The 19,816-nt window shown below is 42.6% G+C and overlaps 1 protein-coding gene across 10 annotated transcripts in view; it reads left to right on the forward strand.

The window, feature by feature from the left end:
• HYDIN (HYDIN axonemal central pair apparatus protein) overlaps positions 1-19,816 on the forward strand; it is a 433,704-nt gene that overhangs the window by 363,803 nt on the left and 50,085 nt on the right. For 8 of the 10 annotated variants that reach the window (XR_008423557.1, XR_008423558.1, XM_053906649.1 and 5 more), the window contains 11 exons: positions 262-361; positions 2,456-2,624; positions 3,067-3,305; positions 5,197-5,308; positions 10,457-10,661; positions 11,388-11,623; positions 13,546-13,697; positions 13,810-13,999; positions 17,145-17,247; positions 17,476-17,754; positions 19,489-19,631. Coding sequence is in view for 8 of the 10 variants with exons in the window: in XM_053906649.1 (XP_053762624.1) it covers positions 262-361; positions 2,456-2,624; positions 3,067-3,305; positions 5,197-5,308; positions 10,457-10,661; positions 11,388-11,623; positions 13,546-13,697; positions 13,810-13,999; positions 17,145-17,247; positions 17,476-17,754; positions 19,489-19,631 (1,928 nt within the window). In the remaining 2 variants the exon portion in view is untranslated. Of the gene's footprint in view, positions 1-261; positions 362-2,455; positions 2,625-3,066; positions 3,306-5,196; positions 5,309-10,456; positions 10,662-11,387; positions 11,624-13,545; positions 13,698-13,809; positions 14,000-17,144; positions 17,248-17,475; positions 17,755-19,488; positions 19,632-19,816 lie in introns of those variants that run through there. The other 2 variants (XM_053906652.1, XM_053906655.1) reach the window with 2 other exon arrangements.

Raw genomic sequence — 19,816 nt, forward strand, 5'->3', positions numbered from 1 at the left:
AAGCATGAAAGGAAGGACAGTGGTCCTAAGATGGAAACCAGGGGGAGCCACCCAACTTGAACTGGGCTCAAGAGCAGTGTCTATTGTTTATTGGCTGAGACTCAATTGCTCGAGGTATTTTTAGCCACAGTGTTTTCAGAAAACAAATCCTCTGAACTTGTCGCCGTGAATTTTCCACGTGAACTTCAATAGGGAGTTCCCCTGCTTCTCACCCCTGTGCCATCCACTCATCCTCCCCACCCTGGCCCTTGGCTTCTGCAGGAGCTGAAGGAGGCCTCGATTTCGGGATTGTGAAGGTCATGGAAGAGGTGAAGCAGCCCCTGCAGCTGAAGAACCGTGGGAAATATGAGATCATGTTCAGGTAACCTGAAAACCATTGGTCACATGGTCATCCCCATCCACTCACGGTCTGGGAGATACAAAAAAAACCTTGACTGGGGAAATCATAAAAACCATCTCTGCTTTGAGCCTCACTCAGGCTTCGAACGAATGGGATTTCAGCTCCTGAGAGCAGAGGCTCTCAACTCTGTGGCTTTACAGGGGTCCTTCAGGGTCCTCTGAATGCACCCAGAGCCACAGGGGTCCAGGGGTGGGAGGGAGACTCAGAGGGAGAGGTTGGGTGAAGGTGAGGGGAGGTCCTGGGGGTGGAGGGAGAGACTGGGGATAGGGACCTCAGCTGGCTCCTATCTGTCTCATAAGGCAGCATTCCACCTAAGACTGCATGTGAAGAAAGGGATTTTTCCAGTTTTCTTTTTTAATTTTAAGAACCACTGTGTTCTGGAATCCAAATGGTGGCCTGGTAGAATAGAGCTCCAGCTTGTGCTCTTTCTTGAGGAAGCAAAACTAATATAAGAACAGAGAGGGAGAAAAGCCATAAGAGATTCTTAAATAGCAGAGAACTGAGGGTGGCTAGAGCAGGGTTGGGTGGGGGGATGGGCTAAATGAGCCAGGGGCATTAAGGAGGACACTTGGGATGAGCACTGGGTGTTATACGTAGGTAATGAATCACTAAATTCTGTTCCTGAAATCATTATGACACTAACTTGGATTCAAATTTTTAAAAATAAATAAATAAATAATTTTAAAAATGAAACACAAGGGGCACCTTGGTGGCTTCACCGGTTAAGCCTCAGACTGCAACTCAGGTTATGATCTCATGGGTTCCTGGGTTTGAGCCCCCCATCGGGCTCTGTGCTGACAGCACAGAGCCTGGAGCCTGCTTCAGATTCTGCGTGTGTCTCTTTCTCTGTCCCTGCCTGCTTGCACTCTGTCTCTCTCTCAAAAATAAAAAATAAAAATAAAAAAATAAAAAAAAGAAACACTGAATCTGAGATTTCTCAGAGAGGAAAGGGTGGTACTGGGTTGGGAAAGGGAGAAGGTCACTCAGGCAGAGGGTCACACAAACCTTGGGGGCAGTGCCAGCACCTGTGGCCAGTCTACAATCTATTCTCTGGACAATTATCCTGCCCCCTAGAAAAACTGCAGTTGATAAAGGGACTTCCCCCTCACGGACTTAGAAGGAATCCAGTGTATTCATGATAGTTTCATTTCAGCTGACAGAACAGTGATGTGAGAGAGGTCCTACCTCAGGGCTACCATTACTAGACTCATAAATTGAAATGTAAATATAGATAAAAGCTAAAAGAAAGCCACTGTCCCCTTGGAATTAGCGCTGAATGGAGTCTTGCCTGTTGGTGAGTTTTGTTGTAGGTTATCATTGGGGCGTTAGCTCTGCTCTTTGAGGTTACGTGGAACGGTCACCTTCAGGATGGAACAGGTGATCAAAATTCACCGGAAGGCTGTGCGGAGAAGGGAGGAAACTCAGGTACCAGGTGTGCAGCAGTAGAGCCACCAGGCCTCCTGGAGCATGGGGGTGATGTTGAGGTCCCCATGACAACTCCAGGTGTCCTGCCTCAGCTTAAGTTCCTTGCTTCTGCTCCAGTCCCTCTGCCATTCTCATGAGCCAGCTGCTCTCTGTGGCTTCGCACCTCACCTCCATTGGGCCATTGCCTCCCTTTCCAAGTGTCCCTGTTAAATGGCTTCTACCCCTGCTTTCTCTCCTTCCTTAGATCCCCTGGCTTCTGCATCACTGTTGCCTCTGTATGTGCTGCATACAGTCACAGAGAGGGGAGGAAGAGCGACAGAGAGACAGAGAGATGAATTCATTTAGTTGATCCTTATCTAGCATCAAGCGTCTCTGTTGGGCAAAGATATTCTGCAAAGGCACCTCTTGACCTCAGGCTACAGATGGCTGTCTTTGCCTCATGCACCAATCTCTGGCCTCATCTATCCTGGCTGTGGAGGGGTGGTCAGAACATACAGAGCACAGTGGGCACTTCTAGACACCATGCTTAAGCAGGGCCAGGGACATGGCAGGCACTCAACAGTCTATCTCCTCTCTAGTATCATGGGTTCCCCATAATGACTTAAACTGACCTTTATTCTTATCTTTCAGCTTTTCTGTGGACTCCTTAGGGATTTTGGCAACCAATGTAAATTCCATGATCTCAGTCATACCCAAAAAGGGCTCACTGACCACAATGGAAAAGCCCACAAATGTCCAGGTGTCATTTCGTGCAAAAAAGGAAGTGAAGATTGAGTACCAGCCAATTCTGCGCTGTCAGGTACAACAGCTCAAAGGGAGGATTCACTCGGTGGCAGGACTGTGGGACTCATTTTGGAAAGAAGAGTACGTGATCTAACACATGCTCTAGGGATTGGTCCCTAGCTAGCAGGCAAGAGTAGGTCAGGTGGGAGGTGTGCAAAGTCATCAGGAATCTAGAGTGCCAGACAGGAAATGTAGCCCCTGATCTTTGAGGAGCACCAAAGGGCTGAGTTCAGTCATCAAATGCAAAACAAGAGCAGGGAAGTGAAGGAGTAGGTAAAGTCGGTCCCTGTTGGTCCATGGCTGGTACGTTTTCGCTAACATTGTTGTTGAAATAATAAAAAGAGAATGAAAAAAAAATGAGATTGGCTTTCAATGATGAAAGTAGAGAATGGAGTAGGTAGTCATGGGAATTCTGGAGCATAATGGCTAACATCTTCCCACTTCTTCCTCCCTTCTAGATTATTGAGCCCAACATCACAGAAGGGGGTGAAATCATTGCCAGCATCCCAATTAAGTTTTCTGTGAATGCAGTGTTCTCCAAATACAACATCAGCCCCTCCTCCATCATCAACTTTGGAGCTTTGATCTGTGGCACTCGGAGAAGCACCACCTTCACCATAGAAAATCAAGGTGTTACTGACTTCAGATACGCCCTTTATAGGCTGATGGGGGAGAGCCCCATTCATCAAAAGAAAATGTAAGATGAGTATTCACTTAACTCATGCCATTCCCTGGTTAATTAGTACACTATATTTTACAAAGAGCTTTCATATATTTCATCTAAATTCACCCAATCCCCGGGGCGCCTGGGTGGCTCAGTCGGTTAAGCATCTGACTTCTGCTCAGGTCATGATCGCATGGTTTGTAGGTCTCTGTGCTGACAGCTCAGAACCAGGAGCCTGCTTCAGATTCTGTGTCTCCCTCCCTTTCTGCCCCTCCCCCACCCACACTCTGTCTCCCTCAAAAATAAATAAGACATTAAATTTACCCAATCCCCTTTTGTGGAGCTGAGGTCACTAAGATTTAGAAATGGCTCATCCAAGATTATGCAAGAAATCACCAGTAGATCTCAGTTCTAAACCCACATCTCAGATTCCAGATTCATATGCTTTCTAACTGCTGTCAGATCTAAGGTAAATTTAATTGAACAGATGTGAAGTCTTCTCCTTGGGGTTGTGTCTGTTGTCCTCGTGCTTCTCGTGTGTGCTACAAGACTCCCAGTAAGTCAGTGTCCTCTTTGTTGTAAGATGTCGGGGGACTATTATAACCGCAAGCTAAATCAAAATACATCATAGCTGTGCTTCATGTGGGGGATGGCAGAAGGTACCCTGGAAATGTAGACTAGAGACGCGTGCTGCGGCATTCAGTCTCCTGGGACTGTTTTCACCTTCTCCACATGAAGACCTGGTATAACAAGAGCTAACTTAATAGCTGTTCCAACGGCGAAAGTCTGTATTCTTCAAAAGGCACCTCTTAACCAATTCACTAAAACAATTTACCTTTCTGAGTGCTTTTGTCTTTTATTTGATGATCATCTTTTTTTGGCAAATTAAGCATAGTTTTACCAATTTTTGAGGCACTTTGTCCTGACTAATTAATTGACCCCCTAATTAATTAATTTAAAATTGACTTTACAAGTAATTGTTTTAAATCAGACATCCACTGTTTGTAATTGTTTTGTATTTTTGTAGATATGTTTTTCCATTTTGGCTAAGCTTGAATGTATTAAGAAATTTGGGGTTAAGCTATTTAAACTTTCTTTCTTCCAAATTTAATTTCAGCTTAATTTTTTTATCATTTATCTTACAATAATTCAATACCTTTGACAGATATTATGATGTAATTGTATTTTTCTTTAAATTGTTTTTTATTTAAATTCAAGTTAGTTAACATACAGTGTTTTTAATTTTAATTGTTTTTCATTTAAGTGTGTACAAATTTAACGCAAAACACTCAAAGGGGGTTGAACTTTTGTTGTTTTGGCCATTATGCAAGTGAATGCTCAAATTATATAAAGCTCTCAAAAGTCTAAGATTGTACCTCAAATACATTTGACATTGTAGGTTAACTGGCATCTAGACAAGCTAATTAATGGGTAAACTAGCTTCAAAAGAAGTGAACAGCAGCCAGAATCCTGTATTTGAGCTATTGCATAAATTCACTTTAAAAGCACCATGACTATAAATATGAAGAAAAGGGACAGAATTTAAGTCTATTTGACATTTCTTTTTTTTTAAGTAAGATCAAGTAAAAGATTTTTCCACAAATGATTTTCCGTAAATAATTTTCACACACTGCTTCCCAGTGAAGTCAAGTAAACATTTAAAAATTATTATTTTCTTGGAGTAATGTTCATGTCCTTGTGAATCATAGTTAATAAGTATAATTACTATATAGTTTTCTTATAATTATTCAGTGAGGTTGGTTAATGATAAATAGGCTGACACCCCCCCCCCCCCCCCCCCCCGCCCAGATGCTCCCTTGGCTGCCTCCTTCATTCTTAGGACAAGGGACCTTACAATTAGCAGACAAGTGGTACTGAATGTCACCACCCCAACCTGAGGGTGTACTCCTGCTTCTTTAATCAGAACCAGCCATGTTAGACATGCAAGATCGCGGGAAAGCTTCTACAAGACTGGCCCTTCCAAAGCAACCAAGCTCTCTGATACTGTTCAGAAAGAAATAAACATCACAAACCAGGTGAGCACCCTTTTCCTTGTCACAGAAGCCCCGTAAGCCTGCCTCCCAACTAGTTTTCTCCTGACTAGTTCTTGCAACAAATACCCCCCTAGGCTAGAGGGATTTGAATGAACCCACGGTGACAGGAATTCTAGTTATATTGAAATATTACTTTCATTTTACGGCAAGGTGTTGACTTTTAATTTGGATATCCTCTCTTGTTTTAAAACCCTCATTGGCTCCTTATTGCCTTAAAATTAAGTTTCAGCTTTTCATGTATATTTTAATCAAGAATCATTTGTTAATAAAAAAAACAAAAACCCATGTGGACAGACTTAAATAAAAGCAGATTTTCAGACTTCTCTAATAAGATGAAATAAACATACTTTTCTTTATTCTGCCCAACTAAGTACAACTAAAAACCCTGCACATTGTATACAAAACTAACATAGGAGACCAAAAGGTGAGGAGAAAAAATCAGACTACCTAGGATCCTTGGGACCTAACAAGCATCACAATGGTGAGTTCCCTGAGTTTTCTTTTTACTTCACATATCTAAAACTGGGTGCAAAAGGAGCCAGCAACCCAGAAACATCAACAGACACAAACCAAAAAAAGCTCCAACAAAAGCCTGCTCCCACTAGCCAAAGGGCCAGGAAAAGAGCAGCCCAGCAACACAGAAAACTTTCATAAGAACTTTTCTATTACAGAAGCACCTGGGTGGCTTAGTTGGTTAAGCATCCGACTCTTGATCTCAGCTCAGGTCTTGATCTCAGAGTCATGAGTTCAAGCCCTGTGTTGGGCCCCATGCTGGTCATGAAGCCTAATTAAAAAAAATAAAAAGACCTATTATAGTCAAACAACAGAAAAATCTGTGGCCATATCTGACCCCTGCTAGCAAAATCCAGTGGGGAGCCTAGAATTATACCTTATTCAGGCTGTCATAAGATGTCCCAAACCTCTTCCAGAGTTGTGTTTGAGAATGTCCAGTGGGGAGGTAGAGTTTTCATTACCCCCTACCACCTCCACCTTTTATTGTAAAGACACCACTTAGGGAGCCTTGTTCCACCCCAACCCAGTGGTAATGATACATCCCTCCCTGCCCCACAATGGACCTCCCTACCCGAAAGCATCAGCAGAACAGTAGCAAGGTACTCCTACCCCTCTCCACCAAGGAGGTATCTGTCTACGACCAGTGGGAAATGGGAATTGCCACCCCTCTCTGGCAGTTATGAGAAGTCTGAGTCAGAGATCTGTACCCCCACCCCCACCTGGCAGTAATGAGCCAGTGCCCCATTTCCCCTGAAAGAGTGGTGTCAGAGAATGCCAGCTCAAACAGAAGATTTAAGTAAGATCCAGAGTCTCAGATAGCCAAAATTCCCCAGGTTTCAACTGAAAATCACTCATCATATCAAAAACTAGGAAGATCTCAAACTAATAGATGCCAACACTGAAATGACTGTTAAAATTATCTGACAAAGGTGTTAAAGCAGCCAACATAAAAATGCTTCAAAGAGCAACTCTAAACATGCTTGGAACAAATGAAAACATGGTTAAGTCTTAGCAAAGGAAGAGAAGACATAAGGAACCTAATGGAAACTTTGGAACTGAAAAAATAACCAGAAGTTAAAACTCATTTGGTGGGTTCAACAATAGAATGGAGGGGACAGAGGAAAGACCCAGTGAACTTGAAGACATAACAATAGAAATTCTTTGTATTATATCTCTTTGCTATTGCTCTCAAAACAAACTACTTCAAACTTAGTGGTTTAAGACAATGCAAATTTTACCTTACACTATCTGTATACTTCAGAAGCTTGACACAGGACTCACTGGGCTAACATCAAGGTGTTTGCAAAGGTGTATTCTTTTCTGGAGATTTTGGAAGAGAATCCATTTCCTCACCTTTTCCAGCTTCTAGAGGGCACCTGCCTTTCTTGGTTAATAACTTTCTCCCTCCATCTTCAAAACTAGCCATAATGGATCAAGTCTTTCTCACATCACATGATTCCAGCCTCTTCCATAGTCACATCCCCTTCTAACTCTGTTAGACCTACTTCTTCCATATCTCAGGGCCCTTGTGATTACATTGGTCCCAAGGCAATACAGGATACTCTCCCCATCTCAAGGTTCTTAATCATCAACAGAGTTTTCCCCCATGTAAGGTAATATATATACAGGTTCCAGGGATTAGGATGTGGACATCTTTGAGAGGCCATTTTTCTGCCCAGTCTAAACAAGAGAGAAAATAAACTCTGTTTTGAGTCTTTTGAAAGCCTATTTGAGTCTAATGAATAAAAAAAATGAACAGACCCTGAGGGACTTGTGGAATTATAACAAAAAATCTAATATCCTTTTCATCAGAGTTCCAGAAGGAGATAAGAAGTAGGGTTGGGATGAAAAGGTACTCAAAGATATGATGACTGAAACTTCCCAAATTTAGCAGAAGATGTAAGCCTGTAGATTCAAGTATCTGGGAAAATCTCAAATAGGACAAACCTAAATAAATCCATACCAACACACATCATAGTCAAACTTCTAAAAACTAAAGACAAAAAAATCTGGAAAGCAGGGACTCCTGGCTGGCTCAGTTGATAGAGCATGCAACTCTTGATCTTGGGGTTGTGAGTTTGAGCTCCACGTTGGGTGTAGAGATTACTTAAAAATAAGTTTTCTTTTTTTTTTTAATCTTGAAAGCAGTGAAAGAGGAATGACACCTTACATATAGGGGGAAACTATTTAAACGACAGCAGATTTTCTTATCAAAAATCATAGGGGCCAGAAGAAAGTGGCAAAACATTTTGCAAGCACAGGAAGCAAATAATTGTGAAGCCAGAATCTTATATCCAGCAAACATATGCCTCAGAAATGAATGGAAAATTAAAGCTTTCTCAAATGAAGGAAAAGTAAAATAATTTGTTTTTAGCAGGTCTCTCCTAAAAGAATGACTGGAGGAATTTCTTTAAACACAAAATAAATAATAAATGAAAGAATTATGGAACATCAAGAAGGAAGTAAAAATATGGCAGGCGATTATGTGTGTAAATTCAATATACTTCCCTATCCTCTTGAGTTTTCTAAATAATGTTTATCAATTAAGACAAAATTTATAACACTGTCTAATATGGTTCTAAATGGATGTAGAGGAAATATTTTAGACACTTATAAAGGAAGGAGGGTGACTAAGCAGTTGACCAGCAACATGGTAAATTCTATAATTGAGGTGTGTATGGAGGGTGAAGCTCCAGAAAGATGAATAAATAAAGTTCTACTGTTCCTGGTAGGTGTTAAAAGTCACTGAAGGCTTCATAGAGGAGAAAGACTTACTCATGTAGGATGCTGTTTAGCTGCAAGTAACAGAAAATCCAACATTAGTGGTCTAAATAGAATATGTTTAGGTAAGGTAGACAGTTGCTTGTGTTGTTAGAGGCTCTTTGGTGTTTGAAATTCTCTTGACTTTTCTTCATGGTTCCAAGATGGCTGCTGCAGCTCCAGCCACCACTTGTGCATTGAAGGCAAAAATAAGAAAAAGTAGGTATTCTGTACTAGGTGGACACTGGTAATTATTGATTACATTTGGATTGAATTTTCTACATGCTGGTTTTCATGTCTTCTCAAGTATTTTCCTCTTCAACAGAAGCCTTTTATTTAATTAACATACATAATATTTTTTCTACATATGTTTCTATAACTCTCATCCCTTCTAATATATATGTGTATGTTTGGGATTGTTTTTTGTCTTTTGGGTTTTTTTGTTTGTTTTGCCTTCTTCTCCTACTGTATCTTCTTTGCCTTTAGTGAGAGGCCTCCCTCCACGACCCTACCTTTCAGTTCCAATGATCTTGTCCTCTCTCCCACCTTCGCAACTCGCTCTCGAGGTCACACCCTGAATCTCATACCAAAAGAAACTGAGATGCTTCTGAACTCTTGACTTCTAAGATTCCTTTCTCTGACCACCACTTCCCTTTCTTACATCTAACTCACGTCCATCCATTTCAGCTCTTCTGTGCCCTCACTCTGACCTTGATCCTTTGTGACAACACTCAACCGTATTCTTACTATCCAAAGCTTCTCCTTCTCACCAATTTATATTCCCACTATAGTGCACAATACTAATTTTGATAATGGCCATTCTAACAGGCGTGAGGTGATATCTCATTGTGATTTTTTTTTGCATTTCCCTGATGATAGATGATCAACTTTGTTGATATGATTACATTAAGAACCTTGAAATGGGGAGATTATCCTGTTTTATCCTTAGCCCTATGTGGTCACAAGGGGTTGGGAGTGGTGGAGGAAATGGGGAGATGTTGGTCAAAGGGTGCAAACTTCCAGGTTATAAGATGTGTAAGTTCTGGGAATCTAATATGTACTTGGTGACTCTAGTTAACAGTAATGTATTATACATGTGGAAGTTGTTAAGAGACTAGATCTTAAACATTCTCCTCACACACAAAAAAATGGTAATTATGTGAGCTGATGGTTGCATTAACTAACATTGTGGTAATCATTTTGCAGTATATATCAGTATCAAATCATCTCATTGTACACCTTAAACTTATACAATGTTATATGTCATTTACATCTCAACAAAGCTGGGTAGGGGGGAGAACCAGAGGAGTACGTGGTAATATCCCATTTTTTGAGCACTAATTCTGTGCCAGATGCTATGTTAAGTACTTCACGCACATTTTTTTTTCATTGATGCCGCCAATGATTCAAGGTAGGGGCTTTAGCCCCACTTCATGGATAAACTGAGACTCAGAGAAGTCACTTGTCCAAGGTCAAATAGTTAGATTATAGCAGGGGTGGGATTCAAACTCATGACTGTCTGACTCAAAAGTCTACATCCTTAGCCAGTGCTCTGTCTATACCCCTCTGCCAGCAGATTCCGCTCTGGGTAAGAGTTATGCAATGTGGAATACGTCTGTTCCCTTAGGCTCCCACTCAGCCATGATTGGTCAGAAGGAATGTGCACAGAAAGAAGCACTGAGAGAACCCATCCCTGAAGATTCCCCAGGCCTTCCCTGCCTCCAGAAGAAAGCTAGGGTTCAGAGAAAGCCTGTGGGGAGAGAACCAACTGGTCCCTCTTGACACCGTCTCACAATGCTGGTAGAAGGGCTCAGACTCTGTCACCCCACCCCTCTCACCCCTCAACCTTTCCTGCAGGCTCGCTTCACCCACGGCATGTTCACCATCTACCCTGGGTTCGGCTCCATCCCTTCCGGAGGAACCCAGGTTATCACTGTCGATTGCGTGGCTGACCCTGTGGGAAGATGTGAGGAATTCATAGCTATCGATATATCTGACCGAGACCCAAGAGATCAGCCTGGCGGCATTCCTTACAGCCTGTTGGCAGAAGCCTGTCTACCAGGTACTGGGCACTCAGATTGGATAGCACTCCCTTAAAAGACCTTGCCCTCCACCAACCATTCAAATGTTTAGCAGATATAGCTGAACTGCTTCCTCTGGGTCCTTAGAACTTCCTCTGGTGTCTTCAGCCATATTTTTCCTTAAAGATTTATAAGGCATGCACAGAAGGTGTGCAGCTTTAAACTCCTAGTCTTCCTGAGTTTGGTCCAGGATTCTCATATGAACAGTATTATCTGGGAATCGTGGTGTAATGAGATATGGCACAGGACCAAGGAACACCGAATCCCACTCATGGCCTGGCCATTCCCCATGGGCAACATACACACAGAGAACAATGTTCAGTGACTGTGCATATTATCACTTTAACTCAGCAAGATTCGGGTAAAGCACAGAGAGAACTCCTCTTGTTTTGCTGTAGACTCCCTGCAGCCTCACACCAACATAGGCCAAATGCCCCCTTCTTTCCTAAGTCCACCCCGGATCCTAGAACTAACCTCTCCTTACTACTGGGAGGAAAATATGGTTGGGGTCTGATAACCAGCAAGAGCAATACAAAAAAAGAAGAGAAGATAGAATTTGTGCCATCACTCCCACCCTCTTGTGTGAATTCCCCTACCTCTCCTCTTATGATTGTCCTCCATCAGAATCAAATCTTCAAATTAGCAACTACAGAAAGCAGGAACCAGGCTATCAGGGCTCGTCTCTCATTCTTCCCTCCACTCCCCAGCCTTCGTGACTGACAACAGTGCCTTGATATTTGAGGAGCACAAGATTTGTAACAGCGCTAGCCTGCTCAATGTCCTACAGACCATAGAGAGTGGGGGGCTGTTTGTGGAGGATGAGAACAAGTTCATTTTCTGCAACGTCCTGGTGGGTCATCAGGCCAAGGCTCGGTTCAAGATCAGCAATGTGGGAAAGATCGCCTGTGATGTGAACATTGTAGTTAAGCCCATCTCCAACAAGGTAAGCAGCCCCAAATGGCCCTGGCCCACTGAAGCTGGCAGGAAGCTATGGAAAGAGCTCTTGGAAACCCTACTCTAGAGCCTCTAGACATGAGTGGGGATTATCTGCCTCTCAGTCCCTGCTGGAAATCATATGAGGTAACTGGGCAGTTTCCCCTAAGCCAAGAGCCATACATTTCTCTCAGTGGATGTCTCCTCTGGGTTTTAAAATGGTGCACACCAATGAGTAACTCTCTCATCCATCAAACAGCCACCTATACCTATAATAGATCAAGCATTGTGGGGAGAGCCAAAGATGAGTGCCAGCTCAGGGAGGCTGCCTTGGGTTGCACATTTGTCTGGTAAGGAGGATTAGGGGGATGTCAGGGTGTAAGGGTAAGGTGAAGTGATGAACAATTGTTAACCCCTGCTGCATTCTAGACACTTTGTTAAATTATTTACATTTATTGCCTCATTTCATCCTCGCAGAAAGTTTGTATAACCAGACTTTGTATTATTATACTCATTTTATAGTTAGAAAAATGAAGCCTAGGGATACAGGGCTGGGTTTAGAGCCAAGCTTCATCCACATATAAGGTAAATAATAAATGCCTATCTCAGGGCCTGTAGGTTTGAAACTCCTTTCCTCTCCGAGTTAGACCATACTGAGGTCCTTTTTCCTCACAATAGAGCAGCAAATTAAGGATACGAAGAGAGAAGCTTAGTCAATAGACGATCAGATGTGCTGCAAATACTGTTTGGTCTCACCTCAGCTCCTTTAGTTTTCTGCCCAAAGGTGAAATTTTGGCCCAGGTGGTCCTTGTGCCCCAGAGCTGGCATTGTTCACATGGGTGATGGTGGCGGGGAGATAACTCAAGGGTTGGCCTAGTCTAGAGCTGAGAAGAGTGTGTGCTGTCTCAGGAGACTGTCACCACAGAAGGTTAGGGTTTGAAAGGCTATCTCATCCCTTTTATGACTTCTCTCAGGCCCTGACGATATCCAGTCATTACTCTCTGACCTTTTTTTGGACACGAAGGGACAGCTTTCTTTCTATTCCACACTAAAAACATAAAAAGTGAGCAAGCCTTATTTCTAAATGATAGGTTTTTAACAGGGGATTTGCATACATATTCTCCTCTTCCCTAATTTGCATAATATCCCTTGAAAAGAGCAAAGAAGCCTTCGTGCCCTCAGCTTAAAAATAAGAGGAAATAGTTTTGAATCCCATTTGCCATCATTAAAAATGCAAAAATCCTTTTGAGGCCTTGCCAGGGGTCCCTACAGTCTTCCCAAAACACAGCCACAAGATGCAGACAGATCAAGTGCTGTGGGAGGTTGTTCTAGCTAAAGCTCTTTGAGTTGCAAGGAGCAGAAACCAACCCAGAATGGCCCAAACAAGCAAGGTTTGCTTCAATAAATCAGAGACCTCAGACAAAGGTCAGAGCACACCCTGTAGTCAGAGCTCTATGGAACTGGAATTGTCACCTGTAATGCAACTTTTAGAAGACCAGCAGAAGCTCTATCTTTCGATGGCCATGTGCCACTCACTCATGGTGTCTCCATTGTTCTATTCTCTAGTCTGGCTTCCAGTTCAGCTCCACATCAGCAACCACCAATGACCTTTGAGCATCTTAACTTGTTTGAGAGAGAGGGAAAGAAAAAGGTGGCAGGGGAGGGGGGGGCACTATCTGAGATATGGTTTAATTCACCTGTTTGAGTCAAATATCATAGGTCTAGCCAAGTCCAGCTAGTTATTGCTCAGGAGTGGGTCCCAGAGTATCTAGGCTGTTCCTTCCAGGGACATGACTATGTACGAAATGGATGGAGCATGTCTACCACAGAGTTTAGATGAGGAAGATTTTACAGCAAGGGCAGTAGAGATAAGAAGTAAGTCTTATTTGATGCAAAGTAGCTAACACACTGATCCCTGCTCCCCCTCCCCAGCTCATTGCCCGAATCGTTGACATTTTTGATGTGGAACCCAATAAGATGTGTGTTGCCAGCCGCTCACATGCCTTTGCCACGGTGACCTTTACCCCGCAGACCATGCAGACCTACCAGTGTATCTTCGAGGCTACCTTGGATGGCTTGCCTAGGTACCAGCTCCCCAGCTCCCTCTCTTACACCAGGGCTGCAGGCCACACCCTCTGTGGAATGTCCTTCCTGGCATGCCAGGCTGACAGGCCTCCATCTTGCTGTTCCCTGCAGCAATCTGACCAAGAACCGAAGCCTTGTGTTTGATATCGTCGGGGAAGGGAACCTCCCGCGGGTGACGGTAGTGCGACCAGTTCTCTACAACCAAAATGGAAACCCCTTGCTCCTCTTTAAGAGGCTTCTCCTTGGTCAGTCAGAGAAGCTGCCTCTCATCCTCAAGAACAATGGCACCATCCCTGCCCAGGTACCATTGGAGGTGAAGTATGGGATGGAAAGGGAAAAGAATGATTCAGAAGAAAGACTTCTGATGTTGAGTACTCTGCCATCCCTGATCTATGAGGACTTCTTTGATGTTCCTCATATGTTAGCCTGTGTAAGACATGGGACATGCAGAGCCCAGTCAGCTGTGGTGTCTGCCCTCCAGGAGTGTAGGAAAGCAGATTAGATAGCACACTCATAGTTACCGTGTGAAGCAGTGTGCAGTGATATACCCTAAGCTGAGTAGGAGGATTATGGTGTTCTTGGTATCTTCCTTACTCTTCACTTTTTTTCTGTAATGAACATTGCATTTTTAATAAGGAAGAAACTAAAGAAACCTCATTAGGGGTGAGAGTTTCAACATCTGAAGGGACTTTGGTTCAGCAATTAAATTTATGTTTCTATTTTACAAACAAAAAGTGATAAACTGTGTAAGTGTCATCCAAAGAACCATAAGACTTTCAAAAATGATCTTCTCCCATCTAGGGGAATCAAGGAAATTTTCACTATAAAATGACATGCAAGCTGGGCATTGCAGGATAACTAGGTTTCAGGAAGGGGTATGACAGTGAGTGCATCCCAGCTGGAGAAAGAAGACTGGAAAGACAAAGGAACAGAAGGGGAAAAAAAGTGTCATATATAAACAGGAACTAGTCAGCCCCCAGCTTCTTGAGAACACAGGGGATAGTAGACAAACAGTGGAACATAAAAATAGAAGGATGGAGTAGGGACAACTTCTGGGAGGCTTTGGATTCCCTCTATACTTTAAACCCTACAAGATGTTATGACTAATATTGTTGGGTTTTGTTGTTTATACAGTTAAGGCTTATTTAGATTTATCCACATAGTTATCTTTTTTATTGCTGTTCACTCCTACATATGCAACCTTCCATCTGAAATCCTTTGCTACCTGATGAAGAAATACCCCCGCAGGTCTGCTGGTGTGGTGAATTCTCTCACTTTGTGTTGAGAAATCTCCATTTCCTCTTCATTTTTTGAAGATTTTTTTAGCATTTATTCATTTTTTGAGAGGCAGAGAGAGACAGTATGAGTGGGGAAAGGACAGAGAGAGAGGAAGACACAGAATCCAAAGCAGGCTCCAGGCTCTGAGCTGTCAGCATAGAGCCTGATGCAGTGCTTGAACTCATGAACAGTGAGATCATGACCTGAGCCAAAGTCGAACGCTTAACTGGCTGAGCCACCCAGGCGCCCCCATTTCTTCTTCATTTTTAATGTGATCTTTACTTTCCATCCATTTTTCTCTGCACTCCCTTCTCCATAATTTCTTGGGATAATTTCTTTAACTTTGCCTTTAGCTATGTCTAATTCACTAGTAAACCTTCCACTAAGTTCTTAAGTTATTATATCTTTCAGTTCTAGAATTTCTATTTAGGCTGCTTTTCAAATATGCATAATCAGTTCTTAAGACTTCTAGTTTTGTGCTGAAATTGGCAGACTCAGCTTTATTTCTTGAACATAGTGATCACAACCATTTTGCCATCTGTACCTGATAATTCCAAAATCTGAAGTCTCTGTGGGTCTGTTTCTGATATCTGTTAGTCCTGCTCATTTTTCCCCATGTTGTCCTTTCCCCTCGTGTGCCTGGTTATCTTCAATCATGTGTTGAGTATTATACTTGAAAAGTTATTTAGACCTAATAAGACTAAGGATGCTGTTATTTTTCTTCAAAGACAATTTTCATTTGCTTCTGCCAGGTACATTGGGACCCTAGAAACTGGACATCACCTAAAGCTGGTTTTAGGGCTTGAGACTTTCTACTGCAAAGAAAACACCCCACCTTTCACAAGACTTTTGTCCTCTTAGTACCAACAGGCCATCAAAAGCACACCCTCTTTTCTCCCACATACCTCTTCCCGACTGAGTCCAGGTCAAAAACAGTCCATAAATTTAGGCTGTCCTGTCTGGATTCCCATGCTCTCCCAGATCTTGGTGTGGTTATTCCTCATTATCTTCTCAGCTCTGTGATGCTTTAAAAAATTTATTGTTCTTGATGTTGTTGTCTTATTTGTTGTTGTTTTGAGTCCACATTACCTAGTTTACCATCACCCTGCATTGTTTCCGTTATTGTGGCTTTATAAAATGTTCTAGCATCTAGGTCAATAAATTCCTGCTCACCCACTCCCCATTTTTCTAAGTTTTATTAACAAATTTTACAAATCTAGTCTCTGAGATGCACTTTAGACATCATTTTATAATATTCCTCAAAAAATCCAATTGGGAATCCTATGAATTATTCAGAAAGAATTTCTACTTATAGAGTATTTAGGCTCTTTGCCAAGAACAACATTTAGAATTCCCATCCATTTACCTAGATCTTTTTTATGTCAATTTTTTCCCATATAACTCCTCCATATAGTTTCTTACTAAGATTACATCTACACATAAAATTATTTTTTTACCTTAGAAGCTTCCTATGTAGTGTCACTATTTCTTTCTTCTTTTTGCCTCATTTCTTATATTGTTCAATTGTGTTTATGATGGTACCAGCATTACTATCTTCTAAAACTGTATACTGATCTCTTATACCCAAAATCAGATATATGTCTTTATCTTTAGCAGTTACATGGCTTTAGCAGGTATACTGCTTCCACTGGTCTAGAAAACATCTGTTTTCTCCAAGTAAATCAGAAGCCCACTTTGGTTTTCTTCTTATCTTGGTAGGCTGCTCAATATGACACTATCAGGTAACCAATGCATTAGTTCCTGGGAGATACTGATTTTTAGGAACTCACATTCATGTAAGCCTTCACAGAATGACAAGTATTCATTTCCATTTTACTAGTCTAGTATATATTTTACAGCCGCCTCTGTCAATAGCAGAGGCCTCGGCAACCCCATTTTGATACTACTTAGCTGGGTAATCTGGAAAGTCACCTATATTCTCTGGACCTCCAGTTCCTTACTTGGACAGTAAGGGCTGAACTAAACTTTCATTTTTCCTCCCCAGGTCTAATACTTATTTTATCTCCCTTTTAATAAGAAACTCAAAAACATGACCACTGGGCACAATGACTAGTGTGCCTTCCCAAACAGTACAGTATCTCAATCCAGACTCAAAACCCATGAGCAGCCTGTAAGCTTACCACTCAACCTTGTTTTCCTTCTGCCAGCTGCATGTTGACCTGAGGGACCAACTAGGAGTCTTCTCTCTGAAAGGGTGGCCTACCACCTCCTACATCTACATCACAGAGGAAAACAAACCACATGCAAAAGGTAGGTAGGGGGAGTATAGCTTCTAGAGGGCAATGGGTTTCAGAAGCTGTTTTGTTAGGAAACTGATGAGGATCCAGCCAGAGTAGGAGGCCCAGTCTCCTCATAAATAGCCTCTGCAGGTAAGGCTCATTCCCACACTAGAGCTGCCCTCTCTTGAGTCCGGATCTTTATGGTTACCTCTTCCTTTAAACTGGTTCTAAATTTCATGTCTCTCTCTCATCTTGGCAGCAAAGAAAGCTCACACGGCCTCCCTGGTGGTTCTTCCTGGAGACACAGCTGGATTTGATGTCATTTTCCAGTCCCAAAGTGTTGGGAGAATGACAGGCATCATCCACTTGTCAGTGATCAACAATCAGTATGAGGAGACGAACATCCACATGGTGGGAGAGGGTTATGAGGATGACATCACCTTGGGCAACATCCATGGGCTGCTGGTTTCCAGCAGCCATGAAGCCCCAGAGATCTCTGAGGTCATTGAGGAAAATACTATGGAAGACTTGATAACAGGTGAAAAAAACAGCCGTGAGCTATTAACAACTGTTGGCTCAGGTTATTTTATTTTATTTTATTTTTGTTTTAATTTTTTAAATTGTTTTATTTATTTTTGAGCATGAGGGTGTGAGCAGGGTAGAGACAGAGAGAAAGGGGAACAGAAGATCTGAAGCGGGCTCTGTGCTGACAGCCGCAAACCCAATGCAAGGCTCAAACACACAAACTGTGAGGTCATGACCCAAGCCAAACTGAGCCACCCAGTCACCATGGCTTAAATAACAGGCCAGCCAGCTTCCTGGGGATTTAGGAAAGCATCTTCTCCTTGTTACTGTATGTTCCTTCATTCCTGGCTCAGACAATGCCTTCAGTCACGTGTTCCCTCGAGGAATATTTACTGAGCATCAGCATGCATGTACCAGGCACTGTGCTGAGCCCTGCAGTTCCAAAGAGTAGTACAAGAGTCTCAGGGACTTATAGTTTTAGCTAATTCCAGTTTAGCTGAAAAGTGAAATTCAAAATTCAAATTCCAGATTAGCTATGTGAGCACATATCTCTCTGTAGTTGTCCCTGTTCATATCTCTCAGCTGGCTCCTATTGGCGTGGTCTGCTTCATGGGACCCATGTATCCCAGATATTCCAAGAGAAGTCATGGGCTTGTATAATTAAAGAAGGTGTAGATTTGTGCCACGTCTAGAACCTCATTCTCAGTAGCCTCACTACTCAGTGCGCTTTCTGAGAACCAACAGCATCAGCAGCACCTGGGAGCTTGTTAGAAGCAGACACCACCCCAGCATTTCAGGCCTACTGAAGCAGAATCTGCATTATAGCGAGATCCCTAGGTGACTTCTGTATACACTGTATACACTAAAGCTCAGACATGCTTCCCCACTGTCTGTCAAGCACTGCAGCTTCTTTTGGCTGACTATATTCTTTGGGGTAGGAGAAAATTTATGTCATCATTATTATCAAAATGCATTTGTTAGGCAACCTAATTGTGTGGCTAGTTGGTATGAAGTGAGTTATAAACACATGCTCATAGTTTTTCTAGGAGCTTGATTATAATCCTGGAATGTAGCATTGGACAGTCTCTACAACATGGCTTAAAATCAGTACTCCTCTTTATGTGGTGTTCCACCCCTCTGTGTGGCTACGAGGTGACATCTCTCTTGTCAGGGGTCAAGCAGGAGCCAGCAGCGAACCCTGGCTCAGAAATCAGATTTCATAATTATGATAGGGTTACCACATTTAGAAAATCAGAATATAGGAGTCCCTCTTAAATTTTAATTTCAGATAAACGAGTAATTTTTTTATTTGTGTGTCTGAAAATATTGTATGGGACATAGCGATACTAAAAATTACTCATCATTTATCTATGGTTCAAGTGTAACAAGGGCTTTTATACTATATCCTATTTTAACCCTTAATAGTATTGTTTCAGCAAATAAATGGAGTTGGGGACCTATATTTTCTCTTGAAGGTGAGAGCCAAGGTGGGTGGGTGGGTGGGTGGATGATGGATGGATGGATGGATGGACGGACAGGTGGACAGACGGACAGGTAGATGGACTAATAGATTTCCCAAGGAGGGAAAGTTTATGCTATGTGACTCCAACTTTTCCAGGATAATCATCTGCGGTGGGGGTGGAATGCATGAGGGTAAAGCACCATGTCTTTCAAGTGTTGCCTCCTCAGGAAAGCGAGCCCCGGGGAGGCTAGGGAAGACTCACAGACCTTCTGTTTCTGTCCATAGCTGCTCTGGTGGACCACATCCAGTTTGGGGACTGCCACATCGGAAACAGCTATAACGTGAGCTTCACAGTGACTAATCACAGCCAAGCGAATGTCATCCGGTTTGAATGGCCCCTTTTAGCTACAGTTTGCTTTTCCCCACAGGTAAGTGAAAGCCAACTGCTGTTTTCTGGACTCCCTTAGGTGTGAGCCAAACCCAATTTGACTGTCAGTCTATCTTCATGAACGTGTGGGATGAGATGGATGGCTCTCAAGCTGAGAAACAGCCCAGGAACCATCCGTTACTCAGACCAGGTACCAGAGGACACAGTCCGTGTCCCCTCTGGTCT

The sequence above is a fragment of the Panthera pardus genome, unplaced genomic scaffold (genome assembly GCF_024362965.1).
Source record: "Panthera pardus isolate Hobbes unplaced genomic scaffold, ASM2436296v1 HiC_scaffold_19, whole genome shotgun sequence".
Lineage (NCBI taxonomy): Eukaryota > Metazoa > Chordata > Mammalia > Carnivora > Felidae > Panthera > Panthera pardus.